The sequence below is a fragment of the Corvus kubaryi genome, unplaced genomic scaffold, assembly GCF_017639235.1.
Source record: "Corvus kubaryi isolate FWS band 111438036 unplaced genomic scaffold, C.kubaryi_AGA036_p1.0 138, whole genome shotgun sequence".
In the NCBI taxonomy this organism is placed as follows: Eukaryota; Metazoa; Chordata; class Aves; order Passeriformes; family Corvidae; genus Corvus; species Corvus kubaryi.
Genome location: NW_024580672.1, coordinates 21,290,754 through 21,311,692, shown reverse-complemented (window position 1 = coordinate 21,311,692; position 20,939 = coordinate 21,290,754). Strand labels below are relative to the sequence as shown.

The following is a 20,939-nucleotide window of genomic DNA, read 5'->3' as shown; positions in this document are numbered from 1 at the left end:
CTTTCATTAAGGAACTGCCAATTGCAGTCAGCTGTTTCAAGTCAGTATTAGAAGCCATCTACCACTACTTTTGAAAGAGTTAAAGTGAAATATTTATTCCAAGCAGCTTTTAAGGGCAAGTCCAGAAACCTCACACAGAATGACGGGCAAAAAATAAAGCCAAAAACACAACAAGGAGAAAGAAACAGATGAGCTTTGCTCCTGTCTTTTACTTCATAGATGAAAAATGGATTTTCATATTCGAAGGACAATCCACCACCAGCACAAACTCACCCAGGAACTGGTCCTGCTGCCAGGATCAGCCTGGGAGAGAGTGGAGCTGCAGGTGAGCTCCTTCCACAGGCAGAAAAGCAGCCAACAAAGAGTGGCAGGAAGCAGCCAAGCTGCCAGAACCGAATTCCTCCCGTAAAACACCCCCCTCTCTGAAGCAGCCATGCAGAGCTACTTCCAAAAAGAAACAAAATCAGAGCAAAATCCAAAAAAACACAATTAAATAAGATGCCAGATCAGATGCAAGCAGCTGACCCCCGAGGTCCTTTCCAACTGAATCAGTGTATGATTCTACACAGGACTGAAGGTTCAGGCAGCAGCAGCAGCCCAAATTTTAGGAGAGCATCAAATCACTGCAGCTCTCTGGCAAAGCATCAATATTTGTACATTTGTTGAGGTCAAGAGAAAACAAAAAAAGAGACTATTATGCAAAAAAAAGAAAAAAAGGGGATATTACACATGCTGCACATCTGGGAACTGTGTCAGCAACAATTCAACTCAAATGCACATTTCCCAAAATGCCCATGGGAGAAAAAAAAAACCCACCAAAACAAAACATTTTCCACCTGGAAGAGGCCAGGCAGAATAATGAGGAAGGTTTAACTCCTAAGGGTATTTATTTATTCCCTGTCTAACCAGAAAAGCTGCACTGGGCGTGCCTCAGACAAAAGAAGCGCTGTGCTGGATGTGACGTGTGAGATGTCACACATCCTCATCACTGGAAAACTAAAAGAGGTAGAAGAGACTGGTTAGGAGGTTATATTAAAAAAAAAAAACAATTCTAAGGCTTCAGGAGTTACCTGCTTAATTCACTTTACTGAAACAATTTCTGTGAAGTGTTACTCATCACAGAGCCACCCCACACTCACCACGTCTTTCTTGTAGAGCACTTCCAGGATGTTACTCAGCAACTGGCAGCAAGCCTCCAGATCTTCTTGTCTCTCCAAGTGATACTTGAGCTGGTCTGTCATTGTTGGCAGCAAGATTTCCCTGCAGTCTGCACACAAAACACGAGGTTACAAACACAGCTTTCAGGGCCTTTGGGCTGATGTGCTTCAGTGCTTACATAAGACACAAAAATATCAGGAAAAAAGAAATTAACTTCCAGCTTTTCAACCAAAACCCCACCTCACCTTAAAAACTTCTGCCTCTGAACTGCTCCAACCTTTGACCATTTGCTCCTATTAAAAAAAAAAGTCTCTCCTTCCTTGCTCAAGTACTCAGACTTTTCCTACATGGAGGGAAGCACCAGGTCAGAATGAATTACTAATTATCCATATAAATGCCAGCCCAATGACCAGCCTGGTTCAGCAGATTTGCCCCAGAGATGCTCTGTGATCACAGCCTTGTGCCTCTGCATTTGTGCAACTCCAGGATCTGTTGCTCCCTGAATTTTGGGCTAATATGGAAAGGAAAGAGCAGATTAAGCAAAACCCCACAGGGCACAGGGGTCCTGTAATGTGAACTGTCCCCAAATGCAGGGGAGGGGAAGAACCCTAAGGCCCAGCTGCTGAGCTCTCCAGGAAAGGCACAGAACTTGTCCTGGAAAAACCCAAGAGGTGAATCAGTCTTTAATAACTTAAAAGGCCCCTGATTAAAGGTTTGAGAATGCCTCACAACCCTGCTAAGCCCCACTGGTAGGGAGGAGGCAAAGATCAATTTAGTATCTGAGTCACCTCAGAGTTCCACTGTCTGGAGCTGCTCTGATCAATGGGGGAGGCAGTCAAGCTGCATTTCTGAGAAAGGGAAAACTAATTGATTTGTCACAATGCTTAGTTTGGAATTACACAACCAGCACAGAACACTCTGGTCCCCTGGGGTGGAGCTGACAGCTCCTCAGCATCCACCTGGGAGCACCTGGGGCTGGTGATAAACATGGGGGGGGGGGAACAAAATGGGCTGGGCACACCAAAAAATCATCCCAAGGGCAATGAGGAGCAGCTGAGGGAGCTGGGGGGACTCAGCCTGGAGAAAAGGGGGCTCAGGGGGACCTTCTGGCTCTGCACAGCTCCCTGACAGGAGAGACTATTGAGTGAAGGACACAGGGAACAGCTTTAAGCTGAAAGTGGGGAGATTTAGATGGGATATTGGGAAGGAATTGTTCCCTGGGAGGGTGGGCAGGCCCTGGCACAGGGTGCCCAGAGCAGCTGGGGCTGCCCCTGGATCCCTGGCAGTGCCCAAGGCCAGGCTGGACATTGGGGCTTGGAGCAGCCTGGCACAGTGGGAGGTGTCCCTGCCATGGCAGGGCTGGCACTGGATGGGCTTTAAGGTCCCTTCCAACCCAAACCATTCCATGACTCTGTGATATTTCAGCCAATCCAGTGCTGTGGTGACATCCTCCACAAGGAGATGAGATGCTCAGTGCATCTTTGCTATGAACTATTTTGGAAAACACTGAGCTGACCAACTGGGTGTTGATTACCAGGAAGCGCTGAGGAGGAAAGGTGAACCCTCCTCACCCTGCCTGCCACAAACACCTCCCAGCCCTGATCAGTGGGGAACCTTGATGGTCCAGAACACTGGCTCCTGCCCACAAGCCAGCTCAGGATCTGATGCACAATGATCACAATGATAATTCCATATCTGTTCTAGAGCAAAGTCCAGCCCGTGGTGATTTAATGCCACAGACGATCAAATACTCATCTGTATCAAAGGATGCTCAGCAGGAATTATCAATCAGCAGCACCCAAGGAAAGCCTTCAATGAACGGGCACAGGAACTCTGCTGAAGGTGAATTCACACCATAAATTTGTGCCAATAAAAACATTCTGTTTGTTGGGACACTGACAAATCCATTTATTTTAGGGTTCATTTCGTTCACGTGGCCAAAAAAGTTTAACCTTTGCTCAGCAACTTTGTTTCCACTACACAGCTCGTGAGTTGAGTCATAATTGAACAATAAGAACTCTTATAAATGCTGGATGTTGTCTACTAATATTCAATAGACTCAAATTCCTCACAGAAAAATCCCTGGATTTTCTCTTTCAGACCACAGCAGCTCCACAGCTCAGTTAGCAATCAGCTGGAAGTCATTTGGAAAACAAAGCAACAGTGAATCCAAACAACTCCACAGGACAAAACAAATCAGACAAATCACTGTTTACATAAACCAAAACCTTGACATCTGCAAGGACAGGACACTTCCTTTAACTCCCCGCCACGAGTACTGAAAATATGCACTAAATTATTATTAAACTGCTCCACAACTCAGGAAAAAATTGTATTTATGCCTTTTTGCTTAATTTTTAATTGGTGGAGTGAAGATTATATATAACATTACATATATTATGTTATTATATTGTGGTAGGGATAATTGTTATTTATTTAGATATGTATTTACTTCTAAATGGAAACATTTATCTAATTACTACATATTCATATTTATGTTGTGTTTATAAAAATGAGTAAAATAAATTTTAAAACTATATTTTACTTTTTTTTTTTTTTTTTTAAAGATACACAAACCCCACCACCAGAGTCCATTCTGATCCAAGGTCTCAAACTCTCCAGATTTCACGTGGAATCATCCATCACTCAACAACATCACTAAAGCAAAATGCTTTAACAAACTGCTTCACACACACACCCCCTCATCCTTCAAGCTTCACAAATTCATGTATTTTGAATTTTAATTCCTCTGGAGATACAAACACATCTTCCTCGACCTCTCAAAGCACAGAATTAGAGCCTTTTTCTCCACCAGAAACAGGCTGATGAAATTTTCTGTGCATTTGCCAGCCTTCCCCAAGTCCACAATCCTGTAGTTCATATTGCTTTTAGAAAAGAAAATCTCATTTGTGCAACAGGATCCAGGATTAGTTGACAGCTTATATGGAAGTATTCCCTATCAGTTTCAAATTCCTGAATCAGTGAGAAGCAGGAAGGGCAGGGAACCACCTTTTAGTAATGAACTCCTACCCACAGAGCAAGGGGGAGAAAAATCTAAATTTTAAAAAGGCTGTGGATAGGGGCTTGATTTGTTTTTGAGTGAATTGGAGCGTTTATGAAAGGTTTCCCAGTACTACTGGGGCTTCAGACACAAACTTCAGAGAATGATCATGATGAAAAATTATGGTGAGAAGATCAGAGGGATGGGAGCCCCTTTCCTATGAGGAACAGCTGGGAGAGCTGGGGGTGCTCACCTGGAGAGGAGAAGCTCCAGGGAGAGCTCAGAGCCCCTTGCAGGGCCTAAAGGGGCTCCAGGAGAGCTGGAGAGGGACTGGGGACAAGGCATGGAGGGACAGAACAAGGGGGAATGACTTTAAGCTGAAAGCGGGGAGATTTAGATGGGATATCGGGAAGGAATTGTTCCCTGGGAGGGTGGGCAGGCCCTGGCACAGGGTGCCCAGAGCAGCTGGGGCTGCCCCTGGATCCCTGGCAGTGCCCAAGGCCAGGCTGGACATTGGGGCTGGGAGCAGCCTGGGACAGTGGGAGGTGTCCCTGCCCATGGCAGGGGTGGGAGTGGGTGGGATTTGAAGTCCCTCCCAACCCAAACCAGTCTGGGGTTCTGTGATACCAGTGGCAAGAGAAGCTTTTAAGGCCACACTTTATTTATTGGCACATCAAACCCCCCCCCAGACATCCACGGGAATCCCACAGTGGTTTGGGTCAGTGCACGTGCCTGGAATCCCCATCCCAACCCCACCAAAGCCTGCTGGATTTAAGACATTCCTAACAGGCAGTGACAGGAAAACCCCGGTTAGGAGCCTCCTGATAAGATCCAAGAGCCATTAAGCAGCTCTGTTCTGTCAGCAAACCCAGCCTGAGTCCTGATTAATCACCCTCCCACTAAAACAGATCCGTTTAAATTTCTCGGGAGCTCAATAATGTTGGCCCACACCATTCCCTGCACCCTGAAGGGCTGAGTTTGAACGTGAGGTTTCAAAAACAAAGCAGCCACACACAATTCCTACCTCCTCCTCTGAAAATGAAACTGCTTCAATAAGGGAAGGCAAAGATCAATATGGTAAATGCACCCTGTGCCCCTGTAGCCTTTCTCAGGAGTGTTTTACACTCATAATTCCTTGTTTTATCTGACTTATCTCCATTTCTTCCTCCCCAAGAGAGTAAAGGATGATGCCTGATATTACTGACTTCTGCCCCAAAGTCCTGGCAACCTGAGAGCAGCCAGGAGAAGGGAAAATTATTACACAGTGAGCTGAGAATGAATGAAGCAAATGAGTAACACTGACGCACAGCTCTAGCCAGGAAACATGAAAATATTCTTGGGGACACCATTTCACTCAGGTCCCAACAAACACCAGCAACTCCACCTGCATTCCTCCTTTTTCTTCTTGAAAATGCAACACTTAAGGGCTGAGTAATTTCAAATCATCTCAAAAGTGGAGGAGGAAGTCTGGACTTGCTGTTTCTACCAAATTTCTAAGGCAGAAAGCCCATGGTGACACAGCCGGTAAACTTGGCTTTTCAGAGATTCTAAGAGTGGTATAAAACCACCACAGTGCCAATCCACCGAGATTTTTTTTAAATTGGAACCAGAAAAATTTGTTTTCTCAGCACTCAGCAGTCCTGGCTTTTGTGATCAGAGAGAAGAATCCTTTCAAGTCTCCTTTCTCACTGAACCAGGGCCTATTTGCTCCCTCATTACCTTCCCTGACAGCATACACACACTTTGTTTGGGTCAGTTTAACCTGCAGCCAGCCTGAAAAGGAATCAAGTGTTTCACCTCAAAGCAGGAAATCGGCAGGATGAGTGCTTGAACTTATCTTTCAGTGGCCCACTAATGGAAAAGGAGAAAACAATAAGGCATGGATGAACAGCACACTCGGAAAGGCTCCTGTGCTGCTTCCTTCAGCCAGGGAACAGCTTCAAGGCAGGAAGGACATCAAAAACCTCCATTCCTCCCCCACGAGTTCACTGAGCACAAAAGCTGAATTAATGATTTTTGATAAACCCTGACACAAAGCTACAACAGAGGCCAATAACATGGCTGCTTCATGCCCCTTTAAAATACCAAATTACAAATGGTAAAGAAGTGAAGGCAAAAACTTGTGACCTGCAGTGTCAGTTAGGATTTCCTTGTGTCCAAGGCAAGGTTGGATGGGGATTTGTAGGAACCCAGAGTGCTGAGAATATTTCTCTGCCTGTTTTGAAGGGTTTGTACCCCCCTGAACAGCAGTGTTTTAGCCTCCAACCTTGGAAAAAAATTACCAACGATCAGACAAGAACTAGAAAATACACTGGTGTGAATTAGGTGATAGACTACTGTGTAAGATTGTCACAGGGTGAAAATTTAGAGGTTTTGGGCTTCTTTGTAGTAAATAGATAAGAGCAAAAAACATCAAAATGGAGGATTGCTGTTGTTCTCCAAACCTCCTTCTTCTTCTACTACCCACATTCTGCAGTAAAAGTAATTTGGGATGATTGGACAAAAAATTTCTCAGTTCCTGGCCATGTTACTGAATAATTGGTAGGAAAGTGAAAATAATGTATATTTTAGTAACCATTGGTTAAATTACCTTTAAAAGGCCGTGTAAATCTTGATAATGGGGCTTTCTCCTGCATTCTCTGCTCTGTGCTGTGTCTGGGTCATGCTAGTGACTCTGTTTCTCTGGTAAGACTCAATAAACAACTATCTAGCAGCAGTGAAAGCTGAAAGTCTCCGTTTGCCTCTCGAAGCAACTCCTGACAAAGACTTTAAAAACTCCCTCCCATCAGGAGAGGTTTGATTTATGGCACCAATCTGTGTCAGGCATTGGAGCAGCCTGGGACAGTGGAAGGTGTCCCCCAAGCTGGGGTGGCACTGGATGGGCTTTAAGGTCCCTTCCCACCCAAACCAGTCTCGGATTTGGATTTTAAATCTTGTCCTTCCAACGGAGAGCCCTTAACGTGTCCCAGGCTCCCCTGGGATGGCAGGAAGGCCAAGGCAGAGGGCTGGCACAGGGAATAAAGGGCTGGAATGCTGCCTGCTCACCGTGCTGGGTGAAGAGGTCGCTGTGCACGATCTCGATGAGGCAGTAGAGCTTCTGGATGGTCAGTCTGCTCACGGGCACGTTCAGGATGAACTCGGTGAAGAGCTTGCTGCACACACAGGGAAAGGAAAAATCCATTAAATCCCCCTCCCAACCATGGAAAAACATCCAGGAATAAAGAACCACACACACAACTTCATGCTTTTGGATGAGCAGACTCCATTTGTTTGAGACATAAAAAAAGAAAATCAGAGAATCGTGAATAGTTTTGAACAAATTTGTTCAGTTTTTGATGTCATTTCTTTTGTCCCCTCCTTTTTATCTCAGTTTTAGACTCTTCTTCTGTGTTTCATTTAAGGTTTTAGGTTTCAAATCTTCCTTCTCTGTGCTTCACTTCTATCAGCACATTTATGTTTACAGATGCCAAAAATAAAGTGATAATTAACACTGTAAGCTACCAACAAAAAAATTAATAATTAAAAAACCCAGAAACAGACACATTTCAGGATGAGGATAATACTGAAAAGACTTTTCAATAATTTTGCATCCCCACCTAAAATCTTGAGTTCTTTGCTTTTCCTATTGAGACTTCACTGCTAATTATAAGGCAACCTCAATTCAGTACTCCCAGTATTTAATTGCAATTTGTAGTGGTAGAGAAATAATGTAATATTGGGGGTAAAACAGGCCAAGTCCTGCATTTTCATTTCTCTTTCCTCAGTAATTTTGCTATCACATACCAAAATTATCATTTAGTCCAGAAACTCTACAAAGGTAAGTCCAGAGAAGTGCAGATGCAAAACACTTCACAGTCCAGACAAGCAGAAGGTAAATGCAGGTTCCTCAGGCCACTGGAATGTTAGACTAAGATTGTATTTATTTATTTTCTCTCTACTTTACCTCCCTTTTCCACCTTCTGACATATCAAGACCATAGAAATAAAACTAGACAAAATTTAGAAGGGTTTGTGCAGAAAAACTCGATTTAAATTTTTTTTTTTCCAATTTATAACAGCACCATGAAAAATTAAATTATATTTTTCTCCAAGTAAAAAATTCTCCTGAAATACCAGTTTTTATTTGGTTCCTCTATTGCTTTTTTTTTCCTTAAACATCATCTTATTACTATCCTTTTTATTTACTAACAACACTGCAGTGTTTATGAGCTACTGAGACATTGATCCAGCAACAGGGCTCACTGAATTATTTATTATTTCATTATTTACATCAAATTTATACTTCAAAGAGTGAAGCATCAAGGTCCAGCTGAAGAGTTTTGATGGCAGTTGCCTGATTTATGATAATTCTTGCTGCATCATTTGTACTGCAAAGTTTGTACACGTTATTTCAAAAAAAAAACCCAGGCCCTTTGTGTAACCCTTAAAATATCTGCAAGGGACCAAAAAAATGTAATAAGAGCAAAGGGATGAAATTTCTCAGGTGATCCATATTTCATTGTATCATCAGTATATATTTTTATATATTTACATATAGCATATCTATTACTATATAGAATTTACATATAAATATTTTATATATTTTATATTTTTCATCTTTTTATGTCTTTTAATTTTTATATTTTATATATTTTATACATCTTTCTCTTTTTTCTCTTTATCTTTTTATAGATTTTTATGTAAAGATTTATATAAAATTAACACTCCACACTTAATTAACTCTACTCACCTGAGTTCCTTCGGATCAAACACTAGTTTCACGTCATTGACAATTGCTGGCAAATATTTAAGTGCTGCCCCCTAAAATAAAAACAAAAAAAAAACTCAAATAAGAGCAAAATTAATGCATTTAAAGGTGATGCAAAGACTGCAAGAAGAGAATCAGGCTTTGGTTTCACCATTTTCTGTGACACCTGAGCTGAAATTCAGCAAAAATTAAACTTTTAAACTGATTTAAAAGAAGACAGAGGCATCAAATGTTCATAAACTGGGGAAAACTTACACCAAAATTAGAGATTTATAAGCTCCTTCCAACCTTTATAGAAACCTTTTGGTTCCTCTAATCCCTTCATCCCCATCTTCTGTCGAGCACTTTCCCATCCTCCTCCTCAGCCATGCTGTAGTTGTTTGGGTTTAATTTTCACGCCACTACTTAAAAATTCAACAAAAAGGCCTAATTATCATTTTTTCCCTGCAGTAAATCCTTGGTAGGCACTCGTGAAACCGTGGCTCTTCCCAATTTCCCTTGAACTTGCAGCTGCCACTGCACAGCACATGAAAGAGCTTGGAAGATACAAACAGATGTTTAATATTTTAACTGTTTGTAGGAATTTTTACTCATTTTATCTTTTTCTTAGGAACAAGTCGTGTGTGCTGAGCACCAGAGGAGGAAAAGACTCCAAGTAATTGAAACATAAACCAGAACAGCCAGACTTGCCTCCCTTAACTTTGTGTTTTATTGATTACATCCAATGGTTTGATTACAGATGTAATTTTGCCTGAAGAGAGGCAGGGTTGGATGGGATATTGGGAAGGAATTGCTCCCTGGGAGGGTGGGGAGGAGCTGGGATAGAATCCCCAGAGCAGCTGGGGCTGCCCCTGGATCCCTGGCAGTGCCCAAGGCCAGGCTGGACCAGGGCTTGGAGCAGCCTGGGCTAGAGGAAGGTGTCCCTGCCCATGGCAGGGTGGGACTGGATGAATTTTAAGGTCTTTCCAACCCAAACCCCTCTGTCAGTCTGTGATGTGAGCAGTGACTGTAGTTTACATTCCCCCAGACCGGACAATTTCCACCCCCAGTGGTTCCTACAGGTAGGAGAGCCCCAGGAGAACAGTCTTGAGGAGTAATCACAAACCCACTCCTTTCTCTTCCAAGAACTCCCCTTTCCTGCCACAACCCCTGTCATTTCAAACCCAACCCCACAGCTCTTCAAAGCAACAACTCACTGGTTTGATGACACCCAAGGAGAACTTCAAGCAGCCACCAAGGCTCCTCTCCAAAGGGACCCCTCGACCTGTCCATGGGCTAGATGCAGATCTCAGAGCACCCAGTTTTCATAATGTCTTGGGGTGACCTTATGATGTGGATCCCATATCACTGCCTATGCCCACAAATTAATTCCTGTGCCTTTCTATGCCTCTAAACTGAGCCTGAGAGGGGGAAGGAGAAACTGAGCAGAACTTTTGCAAAGCAGTTTGCAGCTTGTTCAAGGTCACACACAGATAGCAATCGGTTTCCCAGCTGCAGCAGGGGAGGGAGGAAGCACCCGGCTTGCCGTGCCCAGGACAGATTTTTTGGCCAGTGGTTCAGCTGTTTTTTCTCCGGAGAGAGACTGAGAGTTGAATTTTTCCTTCCCTGGAATTTTGGATTTTCTATCTTTTCTACTGGACTGCTTCAATATCAGAGCACATCAGGAGGACTTTCCACTGAGCACAGAGGGCCTGGCCCTGGGCCAAGCCCCAGCTCCGAGGAGACCGAAGGGAGGACTCTGACACTTTCCCAGGTTTTTTTCTCCACAGCAAAACATTTTATTATTTAGCATTATTTTCCTTTCCCATGTGTTTGTTAAATAAATGGTTTTATCTTCTTCGCTTTCCTTCGAGGAAAATTTATTTTTTCCCCGAACCTGGTGGGGGAGGGGTGGTTGTGCCTTCTCTCAGAGGATATATTTCTAAATTTGCCCAAACTGGAACAAATTTAGTGGCGCCCAACGTGGCTAACCTATGACACATTCACATCCACTGAAGCTGTCAAGGTGATCATCAAACACTCCCAGATCTGCTTAGAGGTCTCCTGAGCTGGGGACTCTGGGATTATGCAAACGGAGCCATTCCAAGCGGGCTCTAATGACCAGTCAGGAACCACAGTCAGCAACAGGGCTTTATTTGCTGATCATTCACATGCATAGAGCCATAAATGTTTAGTAACATCTTAAAAGAGAGCTTGCATTTTATATCTTGAATTAAAATTTCGCACCGTGCCCCAGCAGGAACGTAAAAATTAACACTTGAAGGGCTTCCATGAACTACTCTGGGGTGAAACTATTTACAACAGCCATTTACAGCTTGTAGCTGCAACAATTAGCAGCAACTGAGGGTCTACTTTATGGACAAACCAATTAAAGTTTAATTCTGGAGATTTAAACAAGATTGTGGAAGTATATTTCCCAATTTCCCACCTCAGCTGGCTCGATTATGTGACAAGACGATCAGAGAATGAAGCTCTGCAGCTCCATGATTAAATCTGTATCTGTCGAAACAAAAGGGCTACTAAAATAAATTTTTATTGGTATTGAATCATGTAAAAGAGCAGCTCTCATTGTAGATCTTACTGTGTTAAAGCTGCAGCTGAAATAGATTTTCTGTGAGCAGTAGCTCCATTGCAATGCTGGTAATTCCCAGGATACTGCAATGCATAAATGAGGAATATGAAATTCAGCAGACAAAAAAAACAGCTCTTGTCTTTTCATACAACATCAGGGGAAAAAAAAAAAGCATCTGGTTTGGGTTGTTTTGGTTGGTTGGTTTTTTTTCTTCCATTTAAAGAAATTAAATTAATTTACTTTTCATTTCTGATCAGCACTGGACAAAGGCTCCAATTCCTCATTTCCACAAGAAGCACACTGCAAACTAAGCCAAAAATCGTAATTCCATGGTTACACAGGGATGCCTTAAACACTTGAAAATTCCAGCCAGAATTAAAAAACACAGTAGTGAGGAACCTTAATGTTTAATCCCACAGTTTTTTGCAGTTATTTCCCTGTGATCACACGAGAAGCACACCCAAAGCTGGGAAGATCAGTCTCACACACGCACTCAATAATTACACACAGTTTCAAGCTGGGCTGCAATAAAAATTTTACTGCCCAAAGGGACTTCTCTCTTTGTGCAGAACGAGTGACAAATTATTCCCACCCTTATCAAGTCACAAAATCAGTCATTTCCAGCACTACAAAGCACACAAATAAAGCAGCAAAGGGGAAGGATGAAAAGGGGTGAAAGCAGCAATGAGGGCGTGTGTGGCAGGAATAATGGATATATTCTCCCTGAGCTGAATGGCCCTGTACACTCACTGTTCTGCTGGCTGTGGGTGTTATTGGGATTTCATTTTTTTGCCCAGGCTGTGATTCACATGGCTCAGCATGACATCAGCAAGGCCATGGCAGCCTGCAGCCAACTCAGAGCACTCCCAATGCTGTGGCTCATCCTCCACATCCCAACCACACAAATCCACATTAATTTCCCCTTCGTGAACACCGTATCTGTGTGTAAAAGGAAATATTCCACAGAAAGCATGGGAAGAACCACGAGCTGCCACTCCCTCCACGCAGCAGCTGCCAAGACAAGCCATGGAACCACTGAGTGCCTCAAGGATACCCTTCCCCAACTGTGGAAAAGGCAATTAACTGGGCCAAGAAATACAAGTCACTAAGTGAAAAGAATCAGGGCCAGAAAAGTCAAAGCTTTGCTTTAAATGGAATAAATTAAGCAGTAATTGATGGCCACAGCTCTCTGCACAGCCAGTGCAGGGGACGGCAATTCCCAGGATTTATCCTTCCACAGACTAATTGGAACTTATTCCCTAAATCATCCCAACCAGCTCCCTGTCTGGAGCAGGACCCTTTGCAACCTTTAAGATAAATTCATTGATGGGCTTCTAACGACTTCACAGCTAATTGTGTTCTCCTAAACTTCTCCACAGCTAGCAGCCAAATCACGTTCCTGTTGAAGGAATAACCTCAGTGTTGGTATCAGAAGATCATTTGAGAGAAAAAAAACCCTTCACACGTGGTAAAAAAAGGCAGAATAAGTAAGATCAGGAGCAATGGAATTGTTATTCCCAACAGTGGCCCCTCTGAACATCAACTGACTTAACAGCTAATCATGTTCTCCTAAACTTCTCCACAGCTAGCAGCCAAATCACATCCATGTGGAAGGAACAAACTCAGTGTTGGTATCAAAAGATCACCTGAGGGAAAAAACCCCTTTCAACGTGGTAAAAAAAGCCACAATAAATAATATCAGGTGCCATGGAATTGTTATTCCCAACAATGGCCCCTCTGAACATCAATGAAGAGTCCCCTGCACTGCCCAATCCGCTCTTTTCTCACTGATAGTTCGTTTCCAGACAGGTTTAATGAGACAGAAATGGGTAAAGAATGGGATCTGCCAAGAGGAAATTAGCACACTGCCCAGATCTAAAAGTTCAAGGAGTTTCTATGACTAAAAGTTAACGTGCATTATTTATCTTGATTCTGGAAAGGGATTTTTTCTGCAGGTCTTTTTTCTGGGTGGGAAAGCCTCAAACCGCAAAAAAACTTCACATTGACACTTGAATATTTAACTAAGAGTAAGCTTCATTTATTTATTGGGACAGAAAGAGTCCCAACTGCTAAAACTGCCAGGAGCAGCTGCTTTGCAAGGAAATTTCTGGAGTTTTTAATTTCTTCACAAAAGGAATGAGAGGACAAGTAAAAGCCTTTTCTTTGTGTCATCAGGCAAATAAAAGTACATTAAAATAAGACAGGGCAACCTTGCTAAGTACCTTAAAGTATTTCTGCTATCATGTGGGATAACAGAAAAATGGGTTTTACTCATTTGCTTTTGTTTGCTTCTCTTAATTAATACAAAAATGAAATTACCTCTGTGATAATTACAGTAGTCACTGGTGAGTGAAAAGAAAGCAGGACAGCAAAGGAATCTTGCAACAATGGAAAATTATCCCATTCTTGGGTTTATAAATGGAATAGCAAAAAGAAGTCACAAAAGCTTCTTTGCAGTAGCTGTTTAAAAGAAAAACTAACTTAAGGCTGCCATTAGATTGACCAAATGACATTTGCAAAGTATTAAACAAAATGTACTCTGAGCAGAACACCGCAGCTTTTTTCTGGGGTTTAAGTTCAGCTCTTTGTAGTCCATAAAAGCAAAAAAACCCTTAATTTAAAACTGTCATTTTCCAAAGCCATTTGCTTCCATCAGCACGCCTGGTCTCCAAATTAAGCACAAAAATTCAGAGCCAAATACAGGATATTCTTCTGAACTCCTTTGTTTGACAAAGCAATAAATTTGTTTAACCCCACTCCATTTGAACATTATTTTAATGTTAATTTTCATCTTTTGTGTCATTCAACACAAAGCACCTCCCTTGTACCCAAGCATTATCTCAGGTGCTATTCCATTAAACTCATCCAAACCTAATTAAGCCCAATCAGCAGCCAGACAAAAAACATCCAGGAACTCCTAAACTCTATTTCAGGTTTGCCCCAGCCTAGAGCAGTTATTCTCTCCACAAACTAAAGAACTTTTTATCCCAGTTGCAAAGCAGCACCTTTGCACTGGTGCAAAATTCTATTTGCACTGGCACTAAATTCAGTGTTAAACAGCCCAAAGCACAATCTCAAATGAGTATCTTCTGCAGGTATTTCCCACATGGATTCTAAGAGACCCAAAAACCTCACTCCACAGTTGCAGTTTGTTACTCAGCTGGTTTTAAGTGATGGTTTTTAAGTATTCCACTTGTTGGAAAAGCCCTGCAGATTAACACAGTCTTGTTTTCTTCTCAGGCACCTTGTCATGTATTTCCCTGCCTTCACTTGAATACTTTTCTGTGGCTTTAGCAATAAATGCTGAATATTAAAGCACAGAGTGGACACCGAGAAATGCATTAGAAGTGACCAGGATTATTAAGAACCCACAGGCACAGGAAAATTCACATTAAGAAAGGGTCTCATCTTCCACCCCAGCTCTCTGTGGCCACACCCAGGATGATTTTATACAAAGTGCTCACACCTCCTTAATTCAGATCATGTAAAGCTCCCAGATTGTCTCTTCCCAGTCATCCTGAACAAAAATCAGAACAGCAAGTATCAGAGGGGCCCTGCTGACAAGAGTCCAGTTCTCTCCTCCACTGCAGGAGGAGCTTCTCTGCTTCCCAAGGGATGCAGGAATACCTGACTGAGGAATAGCTCCATTTTTCTCCAAACTGGAAACATCACTCTCAGGCTCCAGCTGAGCTCATGCTTCAGCAGGAGAAGGTTAAGGAAATAATTATCATGCACCAATTAGCAGAAAACAGGAATAAACCCAGGAAGGCTCAGCACACTTGTAACCATTAAAAATGCATGCACACCCCAAATGCTGCTCACCTTACTGAATCAGGTTTCACTCTTGAAGTCAGACTGATGCTTGGAAAACAAACTGGAATCCCCCCCTTCCCAAGCCATTGCTGCAGCCCACTGCCACTCATCGTGTAAGGAGAATTTTTGTCAGTGAGAGAACAACCACAACATCTGCCAGCTCAAATCACTGCTTGGATTTCCCTCTCCAGCTTGGACAACCCCACACCTTAAACAAACAAGTGGAAAAGGCAGCCCTGAAATGTCTGTCTCCACTGCAGATAACAGTGACACCAAAAAAAACATAACCATTTTATTTAGCTAACTAAAAATACCCCAGCTTCTGTGCTGTTTTGAACACTGTAATTTTTACCAGTTCACCTTCCCAAATTCAAACCTACAGGACTGATCACTGCTGCCTTTTAGCAGCCTGGCTTTTAGTCATTCTTGTTAACTCCAACACATCTGAGTAGAGAAAAGACAAAAGAAACAAGAGATTTAAGTGCCAGTAAAGTGCTATAAGAGGTTTAAGTCCTAGTAAAGCTCTGCTCAAACCATATTCCAAGATCATATGGAATTTTACCTATTTATTGCCAAGATCCATAGCTGAAGTAATACCAGACAAATTAAAAATAACCTTTCAATAATATTATATATCTATAAACCTGATAAATTCTCCCCTACCCAAGAATTTGTGACTATCCATAATCCTAAAAGAGGTACAAATTCCAAGCCTCTTTTTGTGCTCTACAACCTTAAATTCTTGTACAAGTCAGAGAGTTTTCTTTTGAGACTTTTTTTTTCCCCCCCACATGAACCCAAAGCATTGAAAAATTCAAATTAAAAAAAAAAAAAAAAGCCATTTAAATGCAAAATATGAAATAACTGAAGACCTACAGTCAACAACAGCTCATCAGCTTCCACAAGGACATAAATATTTGAATAGATAAATAGGAATTCTTGCTAAGAACGCAAGACTGCAGTCATTCATTCCATGTCAGCTTGAAGGCCAACTCTCCCAACAGATAGGGGGAAAAATCCAGTACATCCAGCCCAAAAAGCTGGGAACATCTCAGAAAATTTCCAGTGGCAGTTCTGCTCCATGGTGATAAAGATTCTCACTCAAGAAAGATTCTGGTTTCTGCAAGGAGAAATGGAAACCTTGGGATGTAGGAAAGAAGCATCTGCCTCATTTAATGTGAAGCACCTTAATTTTCTGTGTAGGTCTTTGCAACTTCTCTCTCTCCAAACAGAGTTATTTTGTCTAGAATCATTTCGCTTCCCCAAAAGATATAAAAATCAGTGAAAAAACGCCTAAAACTGCCACAGCAAGATCTGCTGATCTTCCTGCACAGCACAGGACCTGGGGACTTATCTCTTTAAAACCACTGGCTTTCTACAAAACTTCAGCAAAGCATCCAACAGCACAGGAGTTCCAGACTGGCTTGGGTTGGAAGGGACTCAAAGATCATCTTTTCCCACCCCTGCCATGGGCAGGGACACCTCCCACTGTCCCAGGCTGCTCCCAGCCCCAGTGTCCAGCCTGGCCTTGGACACTGCCACAGCCACAGCTTCTCTGGGAATTCTATCCCAGCTCCTCACCATGCTCCCAGGGAACAATTCCTGCCCAATATCCCACCTAAATCTCCCCACTTCCAGCTTAAAGCCATTCCCTGTGTCCTGTCCCTCCATGCCTTGTCCCCAGTCCCTCTCCAGCTCTCCTGGAGCCCCTTTAGGCCCTGCAAGGGGCTCTGAGCTCTCCCCGGAGCCTTCTCCTCTCCAGGTGAGCCCCCCCAGCTCTCCCAGCCCGGCTCCATGGGAGGGGTGCCTCGGGGCAGCTCCATGCCTTCAGAATCACCCCATTCTGGGGTACCCCACTCCTGGTGTGCCCAGCCCAGATCCTGGTCCCCAGCACTGCCCACGGGAGATGCCAGCTGCAGTTTTTGTGCTCCCTTCCCCTCCTGGCTCTCCCAGCCTCCCTCAGAGGCTGCACCCAGCCATCCTTTCAGCACATCCCTGGGCCTGAGCTCCATCTGATGCCGTGAAGATTTTATGCCTTTTCTTTTACACCCCTGTTATACCTTTTTACAACTCCTGTATTCTCAGTGCTTTGTGCCTGCATTCTTGGGCTTGTTTGTTAAGCTGAGAGACTCAACATTTTAGAAGCTTCGTAGCCAGGGATCAGTGTGCCCCAGAGCCCAAGGTCCTCTCCAGGACACATTCTGTAAACCAAGACAGAACCATCCAGGGAAGGCTCCTTGGGGAGGGGGGCTCACTTGAGCCTCTCATTGGGGAATCTTTGATAGATCTGCTAATTAGTAACACCTCTAATGTTACACCAGATCTTTTGGGGTGGGCATTGTGGCGTGCATTTAGGTGCATTCGACCTGGATGTGTGCACCTAAGGATCCTTAAAATAAATACTAAGGTAAAATCCCTTTTTCTCTTCTAACCGTGTATAACTCTTGATTTTTAAGACCAGGAAAAGGCATCACATCCCTCTGCCGCCCTGGCTGCCTCCACAACCCCCTGCAGCAAGAAACTTCAGAAAAGATAAAAAATTCCTTTACTTCCTTTAAACTCCCCTCCTAACGATGTCAGCAAGTGCCCCCTGTAAAATCCCAGAGCACAGGAAATCCCCGTTTCACCTGCCAGGCAGGTGCAGCATTCCCAATCCTCTGCACCCCTTTAACCCCTTCCTGAGGTTTGGAACCAGCCCCACACCCAGCATGCAAGAAGTGGCTGCTCCAGGGCTCTGTGACAGCCCTGCCACCCCTGCTCACCCCCAACACCCTGCTGCTTCCCCTGCCATCTCATGGAGCTGATGGCTCTAGGGAGCTGCCACTGGTGACTCTAAGGTGTCCTGCCCAAAGTGCCAGCTCCAAGTGGAGCACCATGCAGGGATTAATTCACTCTTCCTGACAGCAGTGTCCCACATCTGCCCACCCTTCAGCTCCTGTTTCAGCCCCCCAGCTCCATCCAATGCTCCTCTCCACCAGCACAGACTGAGGCATCCACTCAGTCACTGCTGGAGATGCTGAATGAGGCCTCTGATGTCACCCCCATGGTGACACTGCCACCTCCCAGCACTCCTGCAGCTCTGCCAGGCAGGATCCACAGAATCCACACTCACCCTCCCCAAAAAAAACCCCATAATTATCCACCCATTCAATAGTTCTCCGTAACAGAGCGCACACTTCTGCCAAGTGCTCACACTGCAGAGCTTCAGATACCTGAACATCATAAAAGCAATTTCACAGGCTGCAAAAAGCCAATAGTAACAATTATGTGTTCTAAGAGCTGAGTAATTAGAGTCCAGAGGAGATGAAAGCAATAAATAATGAATGGAAGGTTGTCAAGGCTCCTGAAAGGCCTCCTCAAGCACACTCAACATCACTGTGGCTCATCCCTCAGGGCTTCATCTGCTGCCCTTCAAACACAGACAGGAGCTGTGCTCTCCCAAGCCTGCAGAGTTCTGAACCTGAACCAGCACAGCCACCCCTGCAGTGGGATCTCTCCAGCTCTTACCAGGAAGTTTTCCTTCCTGCATCTCAGGTGAACACAGCCAAATCCACTTTTTAGGGTTTGTTTGTTGGGGTTTTTTTCCCCCAAGCTACAAATTGTTAAAGGAAAAAAGCTCATGTTCATCTGCCTTCCTGAAGCAGGCCCTGCAAAAGGAGCCTCAGGAAAAGAAATCTCACATTCCACTCCTGTAATGTGCAAACACCCTACTGTAAAACCCCAGAGAGCACACCCTGAGCCACGGACTCCAACTCCCCATTTCCATTCAGGAGAGATGCTTTGGCAATGAAATGAAAACACAGCTTTCTCAAAACATGTAATATCCCTATTTTGTTACCAGATTATAGTCTCAGCTTCTCTGCCTAAAATATTCCACCTCAGCTGCTTTATCCCCACCATCTGTTTTTGCTGTGTGCTCAGCATGGCATCAGGAGCCCCAGAGCTCAGCTACAAAGGACTGGGGGCTTTCACTCAGGGCTTTTCCAGCTGGACTTCTCCAGGAGCCTCTTCCACTGGCACAGGGATTTCCCACTGTATCTCTGCAATCACCAGAGCAGGAGGAATCCAACTGCCCCCAAATTCTACCCCAATTCTCAGCCCCTTGATCATCTCCCAACTGATTCAGCAGGGCTGGGTCAGGGGTTTCATCCAGTGGCAACCACAAGAGGAAGTTCAAGGTGCAGCTTATCAGACACACATTTAGGGCAGTCTCTGTAGTTTTCCATGATGAAAAAGATCCACTAACTTTTGTATCCAGTCTCTTCCGGATACTAAAATCCATCAGTCCTACAATTCAGTGCTTTTGCTCTTTGATATCAGCACCATTTGAGGGCACAGACCCCATTCCCAATTCCATGAGCCAATGTCACCAAAAGCAGATGCTGTTTTTAAAAGGGACACAAGAAAAGGGATAAGGGATGAAAGGTGGAGTTTGCAGTCTCACTCAGCACTGATTTTCCTTCTACTTTGCCTTAAGGTCCTATACTGAAGTTCCTGAACAGCCTCAGATATAAATAAGTGCATTTAAATAGGAGGCTCTGCATTGTCATCAGCATCTTAAATATAATGCCTTAAAAATACCTTAACATTCAGGTTATGGAAGTTAAAGAAGCCAAGTGTCAACCCAAATTAAGTTCTCTTTTTAAAATAAAAGTCAGGGTTTTGAAGCAATTAAGGGTTGGACTTGACGATCTTAGATGTCTTTTCCAAATTAAATTATTCTAGGATTCCACAAACTTACTTGTTCAAAGAAAGTTCTTTATACAGTCACAAGCCCTTCAGCAGAAACACTGAGTATGAACCTTGTTTGAGGAAAAATCAGCTTAAAACCAGCTTTTAAGCACAAACACAAGCAAATACTTCACTGACTGCCTTACTGCAGTTTAGGATGCCAAAGTGCAGATCTGGAAAGCACAAACCTTCACTATGACAGTCTGATCAGAGTTGCTGCTCATCATCTCATTGATGGACTTAAAGAGCTGCAGCAGAGACTCCCTGAAGTCTGCTTCTCCTTTGTTTTCATACAGTCTGAAAAAGAATTAGGTTTCATCAGCACAAACCTCAATGGAAATACAGGATTTTTAAATCTGGTGATTTTTTTAACAATCAAATGACAGATGCCTGTTTGTTGTTTTAACACTTTTTCAAGAATTTCTACAAGTTTCTTCACCAAACCAAGAGTTTTCTTTCACAAAAAAACCTCAAGACAAGACAGACTGGCCAGGCTGGACCAGCAGGAACAGATATTTTTATTGTAAAGGTTTCTCTGTGAAATGCCACATCCAGCACTGCTGTTTCAGTCTCCTGGTGAATCCCTAAGCAGTGACCCAATTCCCTGTGCCCACACAGCCCTGGGACAGCCTCTCCACCCTGCAGATGTCTGGCAGGACCCTTGCCAGGCAGCTCTGTGCTGATGAAGCCAGAAAGCAGCCACACAACTTGCCAGCAATCATTAAAATCTACCGGTGGCCTAAGGTGAGTGACCTTAAACTCTGGGAAAGAAAGAAAGAAGGAAAGAAAGAACAAAAGAAAAAGCCCATCGACCCTTTTTTTGCTAAAAATATACTTTTTGCTTTCTGTGGGAAGGAAGCACTGAGGTTAAACTGTGCTTCAGCACTAATTCCAGGCTCAGTTTCCCATGGAATCTGC

General features: G+C 43.6%; 1 protein-coding gene across 1 annotated transcript in view; it reads right to left on the bottom strand.

The window, feature by feature from the left end:
• DOCK1 (dedicator of cytokinesis 1) overlaps positions 1-20,939 on the bottom strand; it is a 93,014-nt gene that overhangs the window by 10,601 nt on the left and 61,474 nt on the right. Inside the window, exons 23-26 of the mRNA XM_042019568.1 lie at positions 20,210-20,318; positions 8,888-8,958; positions 7,205-7,311; positions 1,140-1,267 (exon numbers count right to left, since the gene is read on the bottom strand). Of these exons, the coding sequence (XP_041875502.1) occupies positions 1,140-1,267; positions 7,205-7,311; positions 8,888-8,958; positions 20,210-20,318 (415 nt within the window). The remainder of the gene's footprint in view (positions 1-1,139; positions 1,268-7,204; positions 7,312-8,887; positions 8,959-20,209; positions 20,319-20,939) is intronic.